General features: G+C 41.0%; 1 protein-coding gene across 1 annotated transcript in view; it reads right to left on the bottom strand.

Annotated features, from left to right (window-relative positions):
- strip1 (striatin interacting protein 1) overlaps positions 1-24238 on the bottom strand; it is a gene marked incomplete at its 5' end in the record, with an annotated part of 196340 nt that overhangs the window by 10227 nt on the left and 161875 nt on the right. Inside the window, 3 exons of the mRNA XM_043718937.1 lie at positions 4999-5203; positions 5866-5970; positions 19734-19800. Coding sequence (XP_043574872.1) covers positions 4999-5203; positions 5866-5970; positions 19734-19800 — 377 coding nt within the window. The remainder of the gene's footprint in view (positions 1-4998; positions 5204-5865; positions 5971-19733; positions 19801-24238) is intronic.

Genomic DNA, 24238 nt, shown 5'->3' with positions numbered 1-24238 from the left:
GGTCTGGGAGATGATGGTTTGGTGGTGGGGGATGGGGTCATGGTCAAAGGGATGGTAGGAGGAGGTATCTGCGAGCTGGCGTTTGGCCTCAGCGGTGTAAAGGTCAGTGCGCCAAACTACTACTGCGCCTCCCTTGTCAGCTGGTTTGATGGTGAGGTTGGGGTTGGAACGGAGGGAGTGGAGGGCTGCGCGTTCCGAGGGTGAGAGGTTGGAGTGGGTGAGAGGGGTGGGGGAGTTCAGGTGGCGGTTAATATCGCGGCGGCAGTTGGCTATGAAGAGGTCGAGGATCTTTGTATCCAAACTAGCCACTGGAGAGATCCTGGAGGACTGGCAAGTAGCAAATGTCGTTTATCTATTCAAAGAGGGAAACAGGGATAATCTAGGAAACTACAAACCAGTGAGTCTCACATCGGTGGTTGGGAAGCTAATGGAGAGAATTCTTAGGGATATGATTTACAAGCATTTGGAAAAGTGTAGACTAATTAGGGACAAACTTCATTGAATTTTTTGATGCGGTAACAAAGGTGAACGAGGAGGGTAAAACAGTGGATGTTGTCTTAATGGATTTTAGTAAGGCTTTTGACAAGGTCCCTCGTGTAGGCTCAATCAGAAGATTAAGATGCATGGGACCCACCGTGACTTGGACACTTGGATTCAAAATTGGCTTGACCAAAGAAGTCAAAGGGTAGTTGGGGAAGGGTCTTTTTCTAGCTGGAAGTCTGTGACAATTGGTGTTCTGCAGAGACCCATACTGGGACCTCTGCTGTTTGTGATGCATATAAATGACTGGAATGAAAATATAGATGTGTAGGTTAGTAAATTTGCAGACTGACACAAAGTTCAGTGGAGTTGTGGATAGTGGAGAAGGTTGTCAAAGGGTACAGCAAGATATCAGTCAGTTGCAGATATGGGCAGAGAAACAGCAGATAGAGTTTAATCTAGACAAGTAACCAGAAGAAGAGGACTCTGTAAGGTAACGATTTTTATTTTCTTTTATATATTCAAGTGCATTGTTTGGTATTAGTTAGTTGAGTTAAAGCTAAGGCGTACAATGGCAAGGGACCTCAGACCTGTGGTATGTGCCTCTTGCTTAATGTGGGGAGTTCAGGGACGTGGCTGATGTCCCTGACTCTGACACTTGCAAGAGGTTTATCCAGCTGCAGCTGTTGTTTGACCGCATAATGGTTCTGGAGCTGTGGATGGACTCACTGTGGAGCATCCACGATGCTGAGGAGGTCGTGGAGAGCACGTTTAGTGAACTGGTCACACCACAGGTTAGAGTTGCTGAGGGAGACAATGAATGGGTGATCAAAAGTAAGAAGGCAGCGCAAGTGTTCCCTGCAGTCATTTCCCTCCAAAACAGGTATACCATTTTGGATACTGTTGGGGGAGATGGGTCATCAGGGGAGGGAAGCAGTTGCCAGGATCATGGCACCGTGGCAGGCACTGCTGTTCAGAAGGGTCAAAAGATTCGTAGGAACATAGTCATAGGGGATTCTATTGTAAGTGGAGTAGATAGGTGGTTCTGCGGCCAAAAACAAGACTCCTGGATGGTATGTTGCCTCCCAGGTGCTCGGGTCAGGGATGTCACCAATCGACTGCAGAGCATTCTGAAATGGGAGGGCAAACAGCCAGTTGTCGTGGTGCATATAGGCACCAATGATATAAAGAAAAAATGAGATGAGGTCCTGAAAGCAGAATTCAGGGAGCTAGGAGAGAAGTCAAAGAGGAGGACCTCAAAGGTAGTGATCTCGGGATTACTACCAGTGATGAAGGAAGGGCTGTAGATGTCATATACATGGATTTCAGTACGGCATTTGATAAGGTCCCCATGGTAAACTAATGGAGAAAGTGCAGTCACATGGTGTGCAAGGTGTTCTAGCTGTGTAGATAAAGAACTGGTTGAGCAGAGACAGAGTTGAAGGAAGTTTCTTGAGAAATGGAGAAAGGTGACCAGTGGTGTTCCACAGGGATCAGTGCTGGGGCCACTGTTGTTTGTAATTTACATAAATTACCTGGAAGAGGGCACAGCTGGTATGATCAGCAAGTTTGCAGATGACACTGAGATTGGTGGAGTAGCAGAAAGCATAGGGAACTTTCAAAGAATACAGAAGAATATAGTTGGTTGGAGAAGTGGCAGATGGAGTTCAATCCGGGCAAATGTGAAGTGAAGCATTTTGGAAAGTCTAATTCTACAGCGAGCCATATTTTAAACGGAAGAGCTTTGGGAAAAGTTGATGAGCAGAGAGATCTGGGAATTCAGGTCCATTGTATGCTGAAGGTGGCTGCACAGGTACACAGAGTGGTCAAGGAGGCACAGGGTATTGAGTATAAGAGCTGGTAGGTCATGTTAAAATTGTGCAAGACTTTCGTTCGGCTGCATTTGGAATACTGTGTACAGTTCTGGTTGCCACATTACCAAAAGGATGTGGATGCTTTGGAGAGGGTGTAGAGAAGGTTTGAGGATGTTGCCTGGTATGGAAGGTGCTAGCTATGAAGAGAGGTTGAGTAGGTTAGGATTGTTTTCATTACAAAAAAGGAGATTAAGAGGGGACCTGAATGGAGGCCTACAAAATCATGAAGGGTATAGACAGGGTGGATAGAGATAAGCTTTTTTCCCCAGGGTGAGGGATTCAATAACAAGAGATCACACATTCAAGCTGAGAGGAGAAACGTTTAAGAGGGATACACGTGGCAAATACTTTACCCAGAGGGTGATAGGTGCCTGAAATGCATTGCCAGCAGAGGTAGGAGAGGCAGGCACTGTAGATTCATTTAAGATGCATCTGGACAGATGAATAGGTGGGGAGTACAGCGATACAAATCCTTAGAAACTGGGCGATAGGTTCAGACAGTGGATTTGGATTGGCACAGGCCTGGAGGGCCGAAGAGCCTGTTCATGGGCTACAAACTTTCATTGCTCTTTGTTTTTTGAAAAAGGATGAGATGCTGCTATTTGGGAGATCAAATGTTAAGGAAAAGTATACAGTTAATAGCAAGACCCTGAACAGCACTGCCGTATAGAGGGATTTTGAGACAATTGCTCCCTGAAAGTGGCCACTCAAGTAGACAGGGTGGTAAAGAAGGCATATGGCATACTTGCCTTTACTAGTCAGGGCACTGAGTACAAGAGTCAGGTAGGCATGATCGCCGCTTTATGAGACTTTTATTTGGATGTACAGAGTATTGTATTTAATTTTGATCGCCACATAACAGCTTTGAAGGTGGTGTAGGAGAGGTTTCCCAGGATGCCGCCTGGATTAGAACGTATGAGCTATAAGGAGAGCTAGAAAAACTCTGGTTATTTTCTCTGAAGTGGCAGAGGCTGAGGGGAGACTTGATTGAACTTTATAAAACTATGAGATGCATCGATAAGGTTGATGGTCAGAATCTTACTTCCTGAATTGAAATGGCTGATACTAGGGGAAACATTCAAAGGAAATGTGAGGGGCAACATTTTTTTTTACACAAACAGTGGCAGCAGTCTGAACGCGCTGCCAGTGATGGTGGTTGAGGCAGATACAATAGGGGCGTTTAAGGGACTTTTAGATAAGCGCATGAAAATACAAAGAATGGAGGGATATGGACTAAGGACAGATGGGATTAATTTAGTTTGGCATCATGTTCGGCACAACATTGTGGGGTGAAGGGCCCAGTTGTTTGTTATACTGTTCTATCTTCTATGAAGAACAGCAAGTCCTGGCAACCAAAAAGATAATCTCAGCAAACAATGTGGACTGAGGACACTGAACTTCATTCTATCTTTTCTAAATCTACTGGTATTCTGAGTGGACTGAGGACACTGAACTTCATTCTATCTTTTCTAAATCTACTGGTATTCTGAGGATGTAACTAGTAGCGTCGATCGGGGGAGCCAGCAGACGTGGTTTATTTGGACTTCCAGAAGGCTTTCGACATAATCTTACCTCTTATGTTAACCTCTTAAGTAAGACTAAAATGCATGGGACTTGGGTAGTGTATTGAAATGGATTTTAAAAATTGGTTAATAGGCAGTACAAATGGCTCCTTTTCTGAAGGGCAGGCAGAGATTAGTGGGATTGGTACTCGGACCCTAGCTATTCACAATATATGTTAATGATTTAGATGAGGAAACTAAAATTAGTGTCTCAAAATTCACAGATGACACAAAGCTGTGGAAGGGTGAGCTGTGAGGATGCAGTGTGATTTGGACTGGCTGAGTGAGTGGGCAAATGCATGGTAGGTACAATATAATCTTGATTAATGTAAGATTATCCACTTTGGTAGCAAGGTTTTCAGTTTTAGCTTTCTGCAGTTGCTGGGATCTTGAAGCTGGGCTGGAAACACTTATTCCTCTCTCTATTATAGCTAAAAGCTGGGGTTCTCTTCCTGCTGCTACAGTTGCATGTGAGACCATCCATTTTATTGAATTTGCCTTTGTCAAGGGTGTTTTTATGGGATGTTACTACATTGCAACAGTTACTGTTCAGTAGTTAAATAATCTATTATTCTATAAAGTTTTCCAGTAGATATTATAATTTCTTCTTTCTTTTAGCTGTAGCGTATGAATAAAGTGAGTTTTGCTTCAAGACTGGTAGTTTGACTAATCAGATTGCATACTGAATGAAACACCTGGCACTTGCCCTTAAAATAAGAAAACATTAGTGGGTAAGCTCTCTTCTTCATACTTTGGGTTTTGGTCTGGTCCATAACAAAAGAAACCTGGACTGTACTTTTCATTCACCAGGATCTAAGATGACAGATGAATGGGGAACTTTTGCATTGTTTGATAAATCTTTAACTTTTGTGACAACTCCAGGAACAATAGAGTTTGATATCCAATTTATCCCAACAATTTAAGGATGTCTTTCCAGGAAGGAAGTCATTTACAGGACAAAGATAACAAAGATTAGAGCAAAATTAACCATAGCATCAATCTTTTGATTTCTACTGCAAAAGAATGAAAGAAAGTAAGGTTTATATTTCTAATACTTTTAAGTACAAACATTAGGCACATACCATTCCCATAAGCCCAGTCATCATTCAGTCGATGGCGCACCTTCTGATAGATTGCAGACATTGTCTTCATGTTGCTCTTCCGCCATTGCCGACCTAAGTATTTGGTCTGTACCTTCAGCAACTTCAGAACATATAACTGCATCATGGCTTGTTTCACTTTGAGTGCTCGTTTCAGGATTGGAGCTGACTTAAATACTACCAGCATCTATATAATGAAGAACGAATATTCACTGAAGGCAATGAATGAGAGTCAGTTTTTAAAAACCCCTCATTGTAGAGTAGCATTTTACACAATTTCACACAATTTCTTAAACCACAATTTGATAAGCATTTAAAATTCCCAAATATGTTGACATGATAGGTTACTGAACTTGTTTTATATTTTATGGGTTTACAGCTGTTACTTTGTGTTGAATAAATATTATGGTCCATAGTGGGTCCTCATATCTGGAAATTGTTGAAAAGCCACTAATATGATTCACTGACAAACATTCAAGTATCCACTGTATTCATCGATCCTCTTTTTAAAGACTGAATGCAATATTTTGCTCGTCTAAATACTTAACATAGCGTTGTAGAATACAGAGTGCAATAACAGACCTTTTATCAAATGGGAGTACAAGCAGGCACAATAAATTTCAGGTTCTCAAGAGGGTCATTCTCCTTTTATTTTTAAGGTTTCACCCTTCACTTTCCCACTGAATTGGGGCTTTTAAAATCTAACAACAATGGTAATGTAAAACAATGAGCATCTGCTTATGTAGGTCCATCAGAAACAGCACACCAAGTGAACTGCTATCTGCATCTTTGCTTTTACAATTTGAAAGGAGTTGTATTTAAATGTACAGTTGACATGCTCAAACATACCATTGTCCTTGAATGTTTCCATTTGGTCAGTTTATTGAGGATTCGAAGGAGGTTTATGCATGAAAAGAGATTCCTCCAGCAGAACTGGTTATTATCACCTGTTTCCTACATGGGACAAACAAATTGAATAAATGTTTGAACATTCACTCAATGAAACCAAACACATTAAATTGCCAACAATAGCTATTATGAAAAAACAAGTTATTGAAACTCATTGTATGTCATGTTTACACTGTTGCTTGTAAGTAATGAGCGAGGTGTAAGAGTAGATGGCGTGTCTCTGGGGTGTGTATACAAGATGAGATGCAGCTAGCAAAACGCTGCCGATTGGTTTGTGGAGTTGTGGATGCCAAAGGTGAACACCCTGATAATAGCTACGTGTTTGAACAGTTTGTCGGTATGAGCACTACTGACATAAGCCTTTGGTTGCTGAAAGGGCAGGTGTTGTCTCTCTCCTTCCATTAAAATACTAAAGCTACCAGTTTTTGTAAAGTTTTGCCATTAACCAGCAAGTTAGAGACTTTATAATTTGCTCTGTGTCACCTGTGAAGAGGCAAGAAAACCTGAAGGAAAAGATCAGGGTTCTGAAGGACTTGGATTTCCTTTTAACTCCAATCAAATCTTGAAAACTGGTGTTATTGAATTGTTTCCCCAGTATTTTACTTCCCTTCTATTCTTAGCACCAGTGATCTTTTGCTTGTCTATGTGTAGGAAGGTTTTAGAAAGATGTCAGAGTCAAACCTACATGTCAACAGCTCATAGTTGTTCAGCTATACTTTATTTATTTGTATTAAATAGTAACTCTTGTGAAGTACAGAAACCTGGTCTATGTTTTCTGTTAACCTGAGTCCACCAGACAGGTAAATTGGAGATATTGCACACTTTGACAAAATCTTTACATTTTGTGATGGCCCTGGGAATAAAGGGGTTTGATTTCCAATGTACTACTCCATCGAGGCATATCAATAAATTTTTCTTTGTACAAATTTTAAAATTAGTCTTCAGAAAAATATAAAACTGCCTTTTGACAATTTCTTATAAATGGAATGTGATTGTCCTCGGCAAGGCTGGAATTTGCTTATCCCTAATTGCCCTTGAACAAAGTGGCTTGCTCGGGTTTTCAGAGCGTAGTGAAGAGTTAGCCACATTGCTATTACATCTGCACATATGCTGGACCAGGGTAAGGATGACAGATTTTCTTTTTCAAAGGACAATAAATGAACCTCATGGGTTTTAAAATAATCAATAATGGATATATAATTCCAATTAGACTAGCTATTTTACATTCCAGATTGTACTGAATAAAGATTTTCCAGTTACTGTGGTTAGATTCTAATCCAAGTCTCAAGAATGTTAGGTTAGAGCTCTAGATTAGCAGCGAGACTTCACCAGTTTCCTCATTTCCCCTCCCCCCATCTTACCTCCGTTCCAACCTTCCAGCTCAGCACCATCCTCATAACCTGTCCTACCTGCCAATCTCCATTCCCACCTATCTGCTCCACCCTCCTCTCCGACCTATCACCTCCATCCCCACCCCCATTCACCTATTGTACTCTTTGTTACCTTCTCCCCAGCACACCCCCCCCACCCCCCCACTTATCTCTCCACCCTGGATGCTTCCCGCCTCTACTCCTGATGAAGGGCTTTTGCCCGAATCGTCGATTTTCCTGCTCCTCGGATGCTGCCTGACCTGCTGTGCTTTTCCATCACTACCCGGATCTAAACTCTAGATTAGCAGTCCAGTAACTTCTAAATCACTGTTCTCATAGACCGTCCAAGATGTCCTCATTCAGTACCATCAGCTAAAGAATGGGGGAATGTTGCTGCGAAAGTTAATTGAAGCGTGGAAAAACAATTAACATTATAGGGTGAATCCTTCAAAATGAGTTGCAGCTACAAAAAGCATTTTGAGCTGTGCAAAACTAGATCAAGGGTTGACAGTTACCACGATTTCACTGGTAATGATATATTTGAAGAAATAAATTTGAGTTATTTACAGACTTTTCACAAAATCTTGATGCACTGATTTTGATGTGGCAACAAGAGTTGAAGCATTGCTCTAAAAGGTAAAATCGCCATAGTCCTTGAGGACGATAGAGTTGCTCTCTCGTTAGCGAGACAGCTGATTGTGGTGGTTTAACCTGAGGGTCACCACATCTCAAGTGAGGGGAGAGGTTGAGACTGCCAGGAACATCATGGCAATTTCAGCTAGTTTGGGAATTGAATATGCACTGCTGGTGTGACTCTGTATCACAAAATAGTGTTCATTATATTTTTCGGCATACTATCAGTAATTGTAAAAGTAAACCAGAATGACAGATGTGCAATTTGAATGTACATACCAATCTTGGGGTTTAGAATTATAGAATCCCTACAGTGCAGATATAGGCCATCCAGCACATTGAGGCTGCACAAACCCTCTGAAGAGCATGCCACACAGATATCCTGTATCTCCCCTCACCATGTCCCCCCTCCCCCACACACCACCCAACCCCCATCCCTGCAACCCCAAATTTGACATGGCTAATCCACCCAACTTGCATTCCTGGAAGCTATGCAGCAACTTATCATGGCCAATTCACCTACCTTCACATTTTTGCACTGTGAAGGAAACCGGAGCACCCGGTGGAAACCCATACAGACACAGAACTTGCAAACTCCTAAAGAGATTATTACCAAAGGAAAGTGCAAATGAGATGTGTACAGATGGGATAAAACTTGGCTCGGAAACTCAAAGTTGGAATCTATTATCTGTGGAAATTCCTTGCCACTGAAATATGATAAGTTCAAGGAAAGGAAAACTGTAGGATATTTTAAGTTCATTTGATTTGGTAGATAAAGCATTAATGCCTAAAATACTGGTCAGATACTGAAGCAGTGGATGATCAAATGAAGCAAGATGGGGACAATATCCAGGATAGGTGAAAACTGGCAAGCAACATTCACATTAAACAAATGCCAGGCAATGTTCATCTCCATTAAGATACAATCTAACAATGCAATGGCGTTACCATCACTGAATATTCCACTATCAACATGTTTATCACTGAACTAGAAACTGAACTAGACAAACCAGACTGTAAATATAGTGATTGCAAAAGCAGGTCAGAGGCTAGGAATTCTGCAGCAAGAAACTTACTTCCTCACTCCACAAAGCTTGTTCACCATCTTCATGGCACAAGTCAGAGTGTGCTAGAATACTCCCCACCTTCCTGGATCAATGCAGCTCCAATAAAACTCAGGAAAATTGACACCATCCACAAGAAGCTTTCTCCATCAGCCTACCATGGGGAACCTTATTAAACATCTTACTGAAGTCAGTGTATATGACATCTACAGTCCTTCCCTCAATCAACATTGTCACTTCCTCAAGTAATTCTATTAAGTTGGTAAGACATGACCTTCCCTGCATAAAACCATGCTGCTGAGGTTTGTGCAGCCTCAATGTGCTGGATGGCCTAAATCTGCACTGCAGGGATTCTATGATTTGTTTTTAGATTAGATTACTTACAGTGTGGAAACAGGCCCTTCGGCTCAACAAGTCCACACTGACCCGCCACCCACCCATTCTCCTACATTTACCCCTTCACCTAACACTACGGGCAATTTAGCATGGCCAATTCACTACGGGCAATTTAGCATGGCCAATTCACCTAACCTGCACTTTTTTGGATTGTGGGAGGAAACCCATGCAGACACTGGGAGAATGTGCAAACTCCACGGCACGGTGGCACAGTGGTTAGCACTGCTGCCTCACAGCGCCAGAGACCCGGGTTCTATTCCCGCCTCAGCTACTGACTGTGTGGAGTTTGCACGTTCTCCCCGTGTCTGCGTGGGTTTCCTCCCGGTGCTCCGGTTTCCTCCCACAGTCCAACGATGTGCAGGTCAGGTGAACTGGCCATGCTAAATTGCCCGTAGTGTTAGGTAAGGGGTAAATGTAGGGGAATGGGTGGGTTCGCTTCGGCGGGTCGGTGTGGACTTGTTGGGCCGAAGGGCCTGTTTCCACACTGTAATGTAATCTGTAATCTGATCCACACACAGAGTCGCCTGAGTTGGGAATTGAACCCCTGTCTCTGGCGCTGTGAGGCAACAGTGCTAACCACTGTGCCACCGTGCTGCCCACAAAATTCTAAATCCCAAAATTGGTATGTACATTCAAATTGCACATCTGTCATTCTGGTTTACTTTTACAATTACTGACAGCATGCCAAAAAATATATTGAACACTAGTTTGTGATACAGAGACACACCAACAGTGCATATTCAATTCCCACACTAGCTGAAAGCCCATAATCTTCCAAATATAAATAGATCCTATCCCTCAGTATCTTCTTGATCAGCTTTCCTACCACTGATGTCAGGCTCGCAGGTCTATAAATTATATGGAATATCCTTGCGACCCTTAAACAAGGGGACAATATTAGCAATTCTCCAGTCCTCTGGGACCTCATCAGTGTTCAAGGATGTTGCAAAGATATCTGTTAAAGCCCCAGGTACCTCCTCTCTCACTTCCCTCAGTAACCTGGGATAGATCCCATCTGGACCTGGAGACTTGTCCACCTTAATGCCTTTTAGAATACGCAACACTTCTTCCCTCCTTATGCTGACTTGACCTAGAATAATTAAACATTTAACCTAAACATCCATCATGTCCCTCTCCTCAATGGATACTGATGCAAAGTACTCATTAAGAATCTCACCCATTTTCTTTGACTCCATGCATAATTTCCCTTTGTCCTCGAGTGGACCAACCCATTCTCTAGTTACCCTCTTGCTCCTTGTATACAAATAAAAGGCTTTGGGATTTTCCTTAACCCTGTTTGCTGAAGATATTTCATGACCCCTTTCAGCCCTCTTAATTCCTCGTTTTAGGTTGGTCGTACTTTCCCGATGTTCTTCCAAAGCTTCGTCTAGACTTTATGTATGCTTCCTTTTTCCTCTTAGCTAATCTCACAATTTCACCTGTCACCCATGGTTCCCTAATCTTGTCATTTCTATCCCTCATTTTCGCAGAGACATGTCTGTCCTGCGCTCGCATCAATCTCCTCTTTAAACACCTTCCACACATCAAATACAGATTTACCATCAAACAGCTGCTCCAAAATCCACATTCCCCAGCTCCTGCCAAAGTTTGCTTTAGTTGGCCTTCCCCCAATTTAGCACTCTTCCTTTAGGAATACTTTCGGCTTTGTCCATGAATATTCTGAAACTTAAGGAATTGTGCTGTATATTCCCGAAGTAATTTCCTACTGAAACTTGAACCACCTGGCTGTAGGTTTGGAGTCGCATGTAGACCAGACCATGTAAAGAATGCAGTTTCCTTCCCTAAAAGATATTAGTGAGGCAGATGGGTTTTTCTGACATGGTTTCATGGTCATTATTAGAACCTTATTCTAAGATTTTTAGTGAATTCAATTCAAATGAATTCCATCATCTGCATGATTTTAACCTGGGTCCCCCAAACATTACCCGAGTCTCAGGATTTACAGTCCTGCGATAACACCACTAAGCCTATACTTACCCATATACTGTTACTAATTTGATTTGTTCGGTCTATATGGAGATTAGTCACCAAGTTACACCTGTATCTTTATTTCTTGCATCTCTAATTCTCTGTTTAATGCCTTCCCCAACATTACCATTACCACTAATGATCTGTGGACTAATGACTAATTATTGAAATCACAGGAAGCTGAACAGCTTGAGGCTATGAACAAGATTGGCCAATGCCTTCAGGTTTCAAACAGCTCAGGAAACCTTTAGCAGGAAAGGACTTTAACAAAACAGTAGTAGGGCTGAAAGAGGCCATGAAATGCCTTGGCAAACAAGATTGAGGAAAATCCCAACTTGTTCTATACATATATGAGGTGGAACAATGTAAGAATTAGGAGCAGTAGACAATTCAGCTGTTCTATCATGACTGATCTTATACTGGTCTCAATTCCACTTTCCTGCCTTCTCCCCATTGCCCTTTATCCTGCTTTATCATCAAAAACGTATCTATGTCTTTTTTTGAATCTGTTGATTGATTCTCCCTCCACTGCCTCTGAGGCAGTGAGTTCCATACATTCACAACCCTGACAGAAGTAGTTTCTCCTCATCTTAAAACCTACCTCTTCTCACTGTATATGTACTGAGATGGATTAAAAAATTGATAATACATAGGAAACAAAGAGCAGGAATAAAGAGGCTTTTTTCTGAATGGTAGGTAGTGACTAGTGGAATACCAGAAGTATTGGTATTAGGACTCTAACTATTCACAATATGTATTAATGATTTAGAAGGGACATGGGGAGACCATACATGGAATATTGTGTGCAGTTGATTCCCTATCTGAGGAAGGATGTTCTCATTAAAGAGGGAGAGCAGTGAAGGTTTTTTTCCCAAATGGATTCTTGGGAATGGTAGGACTGACAGCTGAGGAGAAATTGAATTGGTTAACATTGTAATTACTCTTGTTTGGAAGAACGAGGGGGATCTTGTAGAAACCTATAAAATTCTAACAGGGCTAGATAAGTTAGTTGGAGTCAGGATGTTCACGATGGTGGGGGAGTCCGGAACAAGGGACCATAGTTTAAGATAAAGGATTGTGACGTGAATAAACTTTTTTCATCCAGAGAGAGGATGAGTCTGTGAAATTCACTACCACATGATGTGGTTGACGGCAAAACATTTAAGTATTTTTGCAAAGGAGGTAGACACATTTGGTAGCTAAAGACTTGGGGGTACAGGTGCATAAAACACAGAAAGCTAGCACACAGGTGCCGCAGCTAACCAGGAAGGCTAATAAAATGTTAGCCCTCATTCAAGGTGGTTGGCATATAACAGTAGGGATATATTACTGCAATTTCACAAGGTAGTGGTGAGACCACATCAGAAGTTTTCTTCCCCTTATTTAAGGAAAGATATCATTTCATTGGAAGCAATTCAGGGAAAGTTCACTCAGATGACCCCTGGTCTGGAGAGATTGCCTTATGAGTAAAAGCTAAATGGGTTGGGACTCTCTCACTGGAGTTTAGATGAATGAGAAAAAAATCTCATTGAAACATATCGAATTCTTAAGACTTGACAGGGTAAATGCTGACAGGAAGTTTCCCCTCACTGGAGAATCTACAACTGGGGACATACTCTGGGAATAAAGGGGTACCAAGTTAAAACCAAGATGAAGTGGAATTTCAGAGAGTTGTTTCTTTGCAATTCCTTGCCACAGAGAGCTGTGGGTTCATTGTTCTTATAAGGTTGGGATAAATAGATTCTCAACCAATAGGGAATTAAGGATAACGTGGAAAGTGCAGGAAAATGGATGTGAGGCATATTGGAAAAAGTGAGGACTGCAGATGCTGGAGTACCAGAGTTGAAAAATGTGGTGCTGAAAAAACACAGCAGGCCAGGCAGCATCCGAGGAGCAGGAGAATCGACGTTTCGGGCATTCCTGAAGAAGGGCTTATATGCCTGACACGTCGATTCTCCTGCTCCTCGGATGCTGCCTGGCCTGCTGTGTTTTTCCAAAGTGAGGCATATTGGATCAACCATGATCCTGTTTAATGGCAGAGCCTACTTTTATGTTCAACTTTTATGTTTCTGCATGTAAACTTATCACTAAAGTAGATATCATCCTCAAATTGAGGGAGAGCTGATGACATTGAGGAAGTAGAGTATTCCAAATCACAAACAACTTGCTGTAGCAAATAAATTGTCATGTTTTTTCTGGTTCTTTTGATTACTATTCTATCACTGGAAAGATTTTCTCATTTATTCTCATAACTGTAAATGCTTCTATTAAATCTCCCCTGAACATCCCTACCTGCGACCTTTCCTAGGTCTTAACAGAGAGTGTCTATTTTTAAGTCAGTTTTATCAATCAATTCTACCACCTTCACTTATGTGCCTGTACACATCAAGAAGTTTATTTATTCCTGCACACCTTCAAAATAGTACAATCGAATTTATGTCATTTTAGTACTGTATTATTCGTTCCTCCAAAATAACGAATTAACTTGTTTTAAGTTATTTTACTGATTAGAGGCTCTGAAATATTTTACTTTGTTTGCTGCAAAATTTCATATATTACCCATGAATTACATAAATAAAATAATTTAATGCTGCAGACAATTGAAGTGTTTTTAAAAATACAAAGACATCAAGGTACTCATTTATTTTCCACATGGGAGAAATTACATTTAACATTGGACAAGTCTTTCAAGAATTGACAATAGTGAGTAGAGTGGGTTCTTTTTGGTTATATGTTTTATTGATTAAAATTGAAAAGTATAAAACAAAGGTACTAACTTAGCCTGGAACAGTGTTTAGTAGAGCAGTAAGACTGGGCTATTTTCTGATCTGTAGATTTTTTTTTATAAATTATATTTTTATTAAGAAAAATAGATTTTTAAATATTACAACAAATACAAAACAATGCAATTCAAAACAGTATAAAACTAAACCCAAATAATAAAAAAAAATTCCCCAACCCACCCTCCTAAACGAATGTATAAACATATATAAACAAGTCTAAAATTAATTTAAAAAACCCTAAACTAGCTATTTAACTAAATAAATAAATACCTAACAACAAACAAATAACAGTAATAACTCAGCCCAGCCAAACAAAACACTCATACATTCACAGTTCCTCCCTGGATATTGGACTCATGAAACACAATCGTTACGGCTATATAAAAGCCCTTGTTAATGTGGCAGATAAATCTGTGTCCAGGTATTTCAAAAAGGGTTGCCATGTCTTGTAAAAATTCTCAGTTTTGTGGTGTACCATATTTGTGAGAAAATCAAGAGGAATATGCTCCATAACAATCTTCCGGCAACCTGACAGGCCTGGGGGTTTTTCGGATATCCAACCTAGCAAGATATTCTTCCTTGCACAGAACGTAAGAATATTGAAAAGTTTTTTTTTCTTATGTGCGTCTGCAGGAAATACAGGAGAGTAGTAGGGTCCTTCTCTATCCCTACACCTAAAATCCTCTCCATTGCAGCCACCACAGCACTTCACATGTTTGAAGCCTGTCACAAGACCAAAGATAATGGGTAAGAGTGCCCGTGCAGACCTTGCACTTGGGACATGCTGAAAATATCCCTGGTTTAAATTCTGACAAACGGTCTGGGGCTAAGTGGACCCTGTGGAGAATCTTCAACTGTAAAGCATGGGTCCTATTGCAAATTGATATCTTCCTTGCAATCTCCCAAATATCCTCCCATGCCTCTGAAGAAACTTCAACACCCAGCACTCTTTCCCACATCTTGCAGAGTCAGAGTCAATCAGACTCATCTGAGGTGGCACCCCCCAATTGGTGACATAAAGTACTGACAGAGAGTGTACTCTTAGCTTTTAGTACCCCTCTTTCTATATCAAATTTGTAGGGATCCATCAAAAGTGTGGTCTTTTTTTGAATAAAATCCCTAACTTGAAAAAAAAACAAAAGAGGTCTCTATTAGGTAACTCGTACTTCCGCACTAATTAATCGAAGGACATCATTACATCGCAAATAAATCACCCATGCAAGGTATGCCCCTAGCTGCCCAACATTTAAATCCTGAATCTATCATACCCGGTTGAAAACCCAGTATACCCGCTAAAGGTGTAAACAAAGATGTTTTACCAATATTACCTTCCCTCTGCCGAATTGCCCACCATGCTTTAACAGTATTGATGACTATTGGGTTATGGCAATATTCCCTAACTGTCCTCACCTTGTCCAAAAACAGCAAACTGGTAAGGGGGCACCTTGCCTGGGAGGCTTCGATATCTAGCCATATTGAAAGAGGGTCCCCACAAATCCAATCACTCACGTAGATCAAAAGCGAGCTTAACTGGTAATTTTTAATGTCCGGAAGGTCTACTGGATCTCTAGATTATTAAGGTGCAAAAATGGCTTTGAGTAGAGTGATGTGGTCCTCCTGTCGTAAGTAGGAGATTAGGGAGAGTTTCCATGTTACTGATGATTATGTCTGCAGTAAGTATGTTTGGTTACGAATCCTATCAGATTGCATGGATTGGTTGCAGCACAATTAGAGGCAATTGGAAATTACAAGAGCTAGAGTGTGTGGTGGATGGCAGTTACAGGAAGGGAGAAAAAACAATTATACAGTCAGGTCAATGGGTTGGAGTGGGAGGCAGGTAGTACAAGAGTCTCCTGTGGCTATCTCCATCTTAAACAAGTATGCTATTTTGGAAAATGTAGAAACTGATGGACTCTCAGGGGAATGTAGCATGAACAGCCAAGTTTCTGGTACTGAGACTAGCTCTGATGTAACAAGGGGTACGCCAGGTTCCAAGCGACTAACTGTGACAGGGACTCTCTAGTCAGAGGCACAGACAATCATTTCTATGGCTGACAGCGAGAGATCAGAAAGGTGTGTTCCTCCCAGGTGCTAGGATCAAGGATATCTCAGAGAGAGTGTAGAATATTCTCAAAGGGAGTGGGACCAGCAGGTCATTGTCCACATTGGAACTAACGACATAAGAAAGCAAAAGGATAAGATTCTGCAGGGAGAATATAGCAAGTTAGGCAGGAACTTAAAAGGAGGTCCTAGAGGGTAGTAATATCTGGATTATTCCTGGTGCCAGGAGCTAGTGAGGGTAGGAATAGGAGGATAGATCTAATGAACACATGCCTGATGAGCTAGTGCAGGGGTGAAGGGTTCACATTCTTGGATCATTGGAATCTCTTCTGGGGTAGAAGTGATGTATACAAGAAGGACGGTTTGCACCTGAATTGGAAGGGGACTAAGCAGGGAGATTTGCTAGGGCGGCTTGGGGTTTGGGTGGGGGTGGGGGGTTGATTTAAACTAGTAAGGTGGGTGGGGAGAGGGATTCAAGGAGATAATGAGGAAAGCGATCAATCTGAGACTAGTACAATTAGGAAAAGCTGAAAATGTGTTGCTGGAACAGTGCAGCAGGTCAGGCAGCATCCAGGGAACAGGAGAATCGACGTTTCGGGCATAAGCCCTTCTTCAGGATTCCTGTTCCAGCAACACATTTTCAGCTCTGATCTCCAGCATCTGCAGACCTCACTTTCTCCACAATTAGGAAAAGAGCAAGTCAAACATTCAGGGCAGGCAGGAACAAAGCAAAGAACAAGGTGGGGCTCATAAATTAAACTGCATTTATTTCAATGCAAGAGACCTAACAGGGAAGACAGATGAACTCAGGACATGGTTAGGCAGGGGATATCATTGCAATTAGAGACATGACTCAGGGATGGACAGGATTAGCAGCTTAATGTTCCAGGATACAAATGCTATAGGGGGATAGTAAGGGGGGGCAAGAGAGGAGAGGGTGTGGCGTTTTTGATATGGAATAACACTAAGGCTGCACTTAGGGAGGATATACCTGGGAATACGTCCAAGGAAGTAATTTGGGTGGAACTGTGAAATAGGAAAGGGATGATCACCTTATTGTAATTGTACCATAGATTCTCCCAATAGTCAGAGGGAAATTGAGAAACAAACTTGTAAGAAGATCTCAGCTATCTGTAAGAATAATAGGATAGTTATGGTAGGGGATTTTAACTTTCCAAACACAGACTGGGACTGCCACAGTGTTAAGGATTTAGATGGTGAGGAATTTGTTAACTGTGTTCAAGAAAACTTTCTGATTCAGTATGTAGATGTACCTATTAGAGAAGATGCAAAACTTGACCTACTCTTGGGAAATATGGCAGGGCAAGTGACGGAGGTGTCAGTGGGGGAGCATGTTAGGGCCAGCAACCACAATTCTATTAGTTTTAAAGTAGTGATGGAAAAGGATAGACTGGATCTAAAAGTTAAAGTTCTAAATTGGAGGAAAGCCAAAAGTTGATTGGGGATGGATGCTCGCATGTAAAGGGAAGACTGGAAAAGGGAAGCCTTCAAAAGTGAGATAACAAGAGTCCAGAGACAATATGTTCCTGTTAGGTTGAAAGGCAGGTAGATGTAGGGAATGCTTGATGACTAGAGAAATTGAGATTTTGGTTAAGAAAAAGTTGGAAGCTTATGTCAGATATAGACAGCAGAGATACAGTGAATCCTTAGAACTGTATAATAGCAATAGGAGTATACTTAAGAGGGAAATCAGGAGGGCAAAATGGGGACATGAGATAGCTTTGGCAAAAAGACAAATTGATTTTATAAATACATTAAGGAAAATAGGGTAACCAGGGAGAGAGTAGGACCCCTTAAAAGATCAGCTAGGCAACCTATGTGTGGAACCGCAGGAGATGGGGAGATACTAAATGAGTATTCTGCATTAGTGTTTACTGTGGAGAAGGACATGGAAGATACAGAATTTGGGAAAATAGATGGTGACATCTTGAGAAAGATCTATATTACTGAGGTGGTGGTACTGGTCTTAAAGTGCATAAAGGTGGATAAATCCCGAGGATCTGATCAGGTGTACCCAAGAACTCTGTGGGAAGTGATTGTTGGGCCCCTTGCTGAGATATTTCTATCACTGATAGTCACAGGTAAAGTGCCAGAAGACTGGAGGTTGGCTTACACGATGCCACTATTTAAGAAAGTTGGTGAGCTCATCGGTGATAGGCAAGTTGTTCAAAGGGATCCTAAGGGACAGGTTTACATGGTAAGATTTACATTCTTCACGGTAGACTGGACTGTCTCGCAAGGTTACAGCACACAGAACATAGGGAGAATGAGAACTGTCTCGAAGGCAGAGGGTTATGGTAGAGGCCTATGACCAGCGGTGCACCGCAAGAATTGATGTGCCCCAAGCATCAGTGCTGGGTCCATTGCTTTTCATCATTTATATAAATTATTTGCATGTGAACATAGGAGGTATAGTTATTAAGTTTGAAGATGACATCAAGATTGGTGGTTTAGTGAACAGCGAAGAAGGTTACCTCAGAGTACAATGGGGTTTTGATCAGATGGGCCAATTGGCTGAGGAGTGGCAGATGGAGGTTAGTTTAGGTAAATGTGAGGTTCTGTGTTTTGAAAGGGCAAGAATTGTACACTTAATGGTAAGGTCTTCGGGACTGTTGCTGAACAAAGAGCCCTTGGAGTGCAGGTTCATAGTTCCTTCGATGTAGAGTTGCAGCTAGATAGGATAGTAAAGAAGGCGTTTGGTATTCTTTCTTTTATTGGTCAGAGCATTGAGAATAGGAGGTGGGAAGTCATGTTGCAGTTGTACAAGACATTGGTTGGGCCACTATTGGGATATTGTGTGCAATTCTGGTCTCCCTCCTATAGGAGGGGTGTTGGAAAACTTGAAAGGATTCAGAAAAGATTTATGAGGATGTTGCCAAGGTTGGAGGACTTGAGCTATAGGGAGATGTGGAATAGGCTGGCTCTATAAGGGGTGACCTTATAGAAGTTTATAAAATCATGGGGGCATGAATACAGTGAATAGACAGGGTCTTGAGGTGAGGGAGTCCAGAACTAGACAGCACAGGTTTATGGTGAGGGGGGGGGAAGATTTAAAAGGGACCAAAGGAGCAACTTTTTTATGCAAAGGGCGATGCATGTATGGAATGAGCCGGCAGAAGAAGTGGTAGAGGCTGGTACAATCACAACATATAAAAAGCATCTGGATGGGTGTACGAATAGGAAGGGCTTGAAGAGATATGCGCCAAGTGCTGGCAAATCGGACTAGATTAGTTTAGGATATCTGTTCGGCATGGACAAGTTGAACTGAAGGGTCTGTTTCTGTGCATCTCTCTGACTATAATAGGACCATGTGTATTCTATCCACATACAATAATGTTTACAAATTTTTCACTTAAAAAATATTTCAATTGTACATCAAGGAAGTTTGCATCTTTTGAAATCTCGTGTGTTACGCAAAAACATCCAGCCCTTGTCATCCTTCTTGGAAGGTCAAACAGAAAGCACTTCAGATTACATGTATGCTTACTTACCAAGCTCTCTGCCGTCAGTTCAGGGAGTTCATGTACAACACAGTATGGGAAATCCAGAACCGAAATACTGCAGAGATTTGGAAATGAATGAAGAAATTAATAAATTCGTGAGTTTGAAATCTAATTTTAATGAATCCCCATAACATTGTTTTTTTTCCTGGGAGTATGCTGTTTGCCATTTTTCAGTGGCAATATTTTGAACTGAAGTAGAAGATCATGAGTTCCAGGGCCCACTGCTGAGATTCAGAATATAATCAAGACTGATATTTTAGTGCAAATGGAATAGCACTGCACTGCTGTACAATAATGTGTGATAGAGAAGTGAGCTTGCCTCCTTCCTTCATCCTAGGTAGTTGAGATGAAGGGATTTTGAAAGCATTTTCAAAAAGGGTACAGATAATTGAAGTGCATTGTGTAGATGGCATACAATTCAACCATTCGCACTAGTGGCAGTACAAACTCACACATCAAGTGGTCGATGAGATATTGGAAAGACTGTCTCTATTTATCTGTATTTTTTATTGTGGAGTGAAACAGAAAAATAACTGTTTTAAAAACCAAGGACTACTGAGGGATTTCTGCCTGTTTGAAAACAAGCAATCTGACACTCATTATAACTGCCATTTACACAGTGCCAGTTCAAGCAAGGTATAAGGTGTCGACGAGCTGTAGCCACAGTGTGTACAAATGGTGATTCAGCCAACAACAAAAAGCTGATTGGTCACTAAATCACAGACCAATAATTGATTACAAAAGTTTTTTTTGCCTGCTAACAAATATGAAATTGGCTCTCAGGTAGCTGAACAGCTTGGAGCTGAATGGGTTAGTGAGAAGTTATCAGATTCTGTGTAACTTCAAGAACTGTTTCTATGGTAAAATCGTTCTTCTTAGCCTGGAGAAAACAGTATACTTTTACTTTTGCAATGGCTGTAAGCAGTAATTTTAATCAGTAAGTCAGAAACCTTTATAAGTGTGAACCAGTCACTCTGTGCCTTCACTTGTTTGCAGGAGGCAAAGTAGAAGGTAGTTTAAGAGGCAGATGTCTAATCAGCACAAGGTTTATAATAAAACTGTGAACAGGGATCACTGAACTGCTTTCCCAGTTTGTCCCCCTGCCCCATAAAATATACTTTTTTTTTTCCATTTGTCTGTTTCCAATTGTGTGCTATTGGTGGGGATGAGGGGAGTTTGGAGTTTATAAGGGAATTAGACTTCTATCCACTTGACTTATGTGCAGACTGATCATAGTTGCTTGCCTGTAGCTAGAGTTCATTTATTTATAATAAACAGTAAACCTTATTAAGTACAGACACCTGGTCTGTGCTTTCTGACAACCTGGGTCTGACAGTCCCATTTTAAATGGGGGAGTTCTATGCACTTATAAAATTCTTTTACCTTTATGCCAATTCCAAGAATAGAAGATTTCCAGCATGTTACCCCAGTCAAGCATAACAATGGACAACTTTGATCAGACAGTATTGCAATGTCTTCATCCTGGCAGCTCTAACTTGTGCTTTATGGATGGTGGTAAGTCTTTGGGGAGGTAGGAAGTGTATTGCTCACCATAAGAAATAGGAACGGCAGTAGAATAATCAGCCTCATGAGTTTGCTCTACTGTCCAATAGATCATGGCTGAATTGACATGCTTCACACCCACTTTCTTGCATTTTGCCTTAATTCTAAACTTTATATTTCCTTATTTCTCTAATTTATTCCCAGGATTTTGTAGTTTTGTACCTAAGATGGTGCAAAGGTCTGTAATGTTGGAATTTTTATTTCTTTATTTTTCTATTTTTTTCCTGTACATAGGTACCTTTGTAACAAGATAGCACTATAAGTGGCGACTTGTAGACTTCTCACTGCACTCATGTGAATACATGTGACAATAAAGCCAATTATTATTCCCTAGCGATCAAGAATCTATCTCAACCATAAATATAGACAAGGACTCCATCAACTCTCTGATGGCAAGGAGTTCCAAAGACTTTCAACTGTCTCAGAGAAGAAATTTCTCCTCATCTCAGTCTTAAATTGGCAGCCCTTATTCTGAGAGTCTCCCTTAAGGGGAAACATCTCCTCACGATTTATCCTGTCAAGCCCCTTAATAATCTTTTATCCTATTCCGATCATCTCTCATTCTTCTAAATTCCAATGAGTAGAGCTCCAACCTACTTAGCCTTTGCTCATAAGACAACAGCTCCCTATCATGGATCATCCTAGTGAACCTTCTATGAACTGCCTCCAATAAAATGATATGTGCTAGTGATATTACCACTGGACTTATTTAGAGGAGCTGGTGTTGGACTGGGGTGGACAAAGTTAAAAATCACACAACACCAGGTTATAGCCCAACAGGTTTATTTGGAAGCACCAACTTTCAAAGTGCTGTTCCTTTATTAGGCGGTTGTGAAGCTGTACCACTGGACTGTTTATCAAGAGATCTGGGGACCCAGGTTCAAATCTGGTCATGGCAGATGTGGATTTTGCACAGAATTAAAACACTAGAATTAAGAGTCTACTAACGGCTATAAATCCATTGTTGAATGTTGGAAAAACCCATCTGGTTCACTAATGTCCTTTTCGGAAGGAAACTGCCATCCTTACCTGGTCTGGCTTACGTGTGACTCCAGATCCACAGCAACATGGTTAACTCTTCACTGCCCTCTGGGCAATTAGGGATGGGCAATAAATGCTGACCTGCACAATATCACCCACAGCCCATGAACTGATTAAAAAAGGGATTAAAACTACTCATCAGTAATCCAGATATGATCTCAGCACCTTGCATAGTTGCTGTAAGACTTCCCTATTTTTACATTACAACGCCCTTGAAATAAGGGCCAACATTCTGTTAACCTTTCTGATTATCTGCTGCTTCTACATTTTAGCTTTGTTTCATGTGCAAGTACTATTTTTTTTTATATAGATATTATTAGAAATTTAACATTTTTACAAGTTTACAAAAATAAACAAAACTCTCAGATATAAACATTGATATACAATTAGCTCAAATATACAATAGCCAAAATTTAACAGAAAAAAACACAACAACAGAAAAGAACAGAAAAGAACCGAAAAAAAGAAAAAGAAAAAAAAATAAACAAAACTCAACTATCTACTAATCTAACCTACAACTAACTAGAGTGTATATTTAAGTCTCTTACATGCTCGGAATGTGTTAGCATCAGATGTAATAAAACCCGTATTCATGCGGGATTCCTCTCCTAAGGGGCCCCGGACCAGCCAGGTTTGTAATCTCAATTAAATAAAAGCCCTTGTTAGGATAGCCGAAATATCTGTATTTATGTAATACAAAAAGGGCTGCCATATTTTATAAAATAATTCGGTCTTTCGGTGCACCATATTTGTAAGGAAGTCAAGGGGAATACATTCCATAATTAATCTGTGCCAATTTGAAAGTCCAGGAGGGCCCTCAGCCGCCCAGTTCACCAAAATATTTTTCCTTGCAAGAAAGAGAGGATAGAAAATAGTCTCTTCCCGTACATGTCCAGGGAGGGAAAGTTCGAAAAGCCCAAGAGGAGAGATACAGGGGCCACTTTAATTTCCGTTCCTAAAATTTCTGTCAGGGTACTTGCTACTATAGTCCAATATCTACGGATCTTATGACAGGTCCATAAACAATGTACAAGAGTGCCCACCTCTATTTTGCATTGGGGACACATTGGAGATGCTCCTGCCTTAAATTTTGCCAATCGAACCGGTGCTATATGGGCCCTATGAAGTACCTTCAGCTGGATAGCCTGGGTTCTGTTACAAATAGTAATTCTTCTAGCATTTTCCCAGATATCATTCCACGTTTCTGTGGAGATTTCTAGTCCCAGATCCTGATCCCATGTTTTAAGCAGATAATCCATATCTCCCGATACTTCATCATGCAGCAAATGATAAATATTACTGACGGAAGATACCCCCACTGGTCGTAGGACACTACATTCTCTATATGATTTATAAAGACTATCTAATAATGTAGTCTTCTTCTGTATATAATCTCGAATTTGGAAGTATCAAAAGAGATCTCCATTCGGTAATCCTAATTTCTGACGCAGCTGTCCGAAAGACATCAGGACCCCATCCTTAAATAAATCCCCGAGACATGAGATACCCCTGGATCTCCAGAGTTTAAAAGTGGCATCTGTTAACCCCGGCTGGAATCCCCATGCTCCCACTATCAGTGCATAGGGGGATGTTTTATGTGAATTACCCTCATTTTGCCGCATTATATTCCAAGCCTTGATTGTATTCAGTATTATAGGGTTTTTACAGTGATCTGTAATGATTTTCCTCGTGTCTGAGAATAAAAGGTTAATAAGTGGGTATTTTACTTGAGAAGCCTCGATGTCCAACCAGATTGATTGTGGATCAGACAAGACCCAATCAGCTATGTAACTTAATAGGGAACTTAACTGATATTTCCTAAAGTCTGGAAAGTCCAATCCACCCCTTGCCTGTGGAAGCTGTAGCTTCTTCAGCTTAATAAGGGGCCG

Source organism: Chiloscyllium plagiosum, chromosome 28 (assembly GCF_004010195.1).
Source record: "Chiloscyllium plagiosum isolate BGI_BamShark_2017 chromosome 28, ASM401019v2, whole genome shotgun sequence".
Lineage (NCBI taxonomy): Eukaryota > Metazoa > Chordata > Chondrichthyes > Orectolobiformes > Hemiscylliidae > Chiloscyllium > Chiloscyllium plagiosum.
This window is presented reverse-complemented; position numbering and strand designations above follow the sequence as displayed.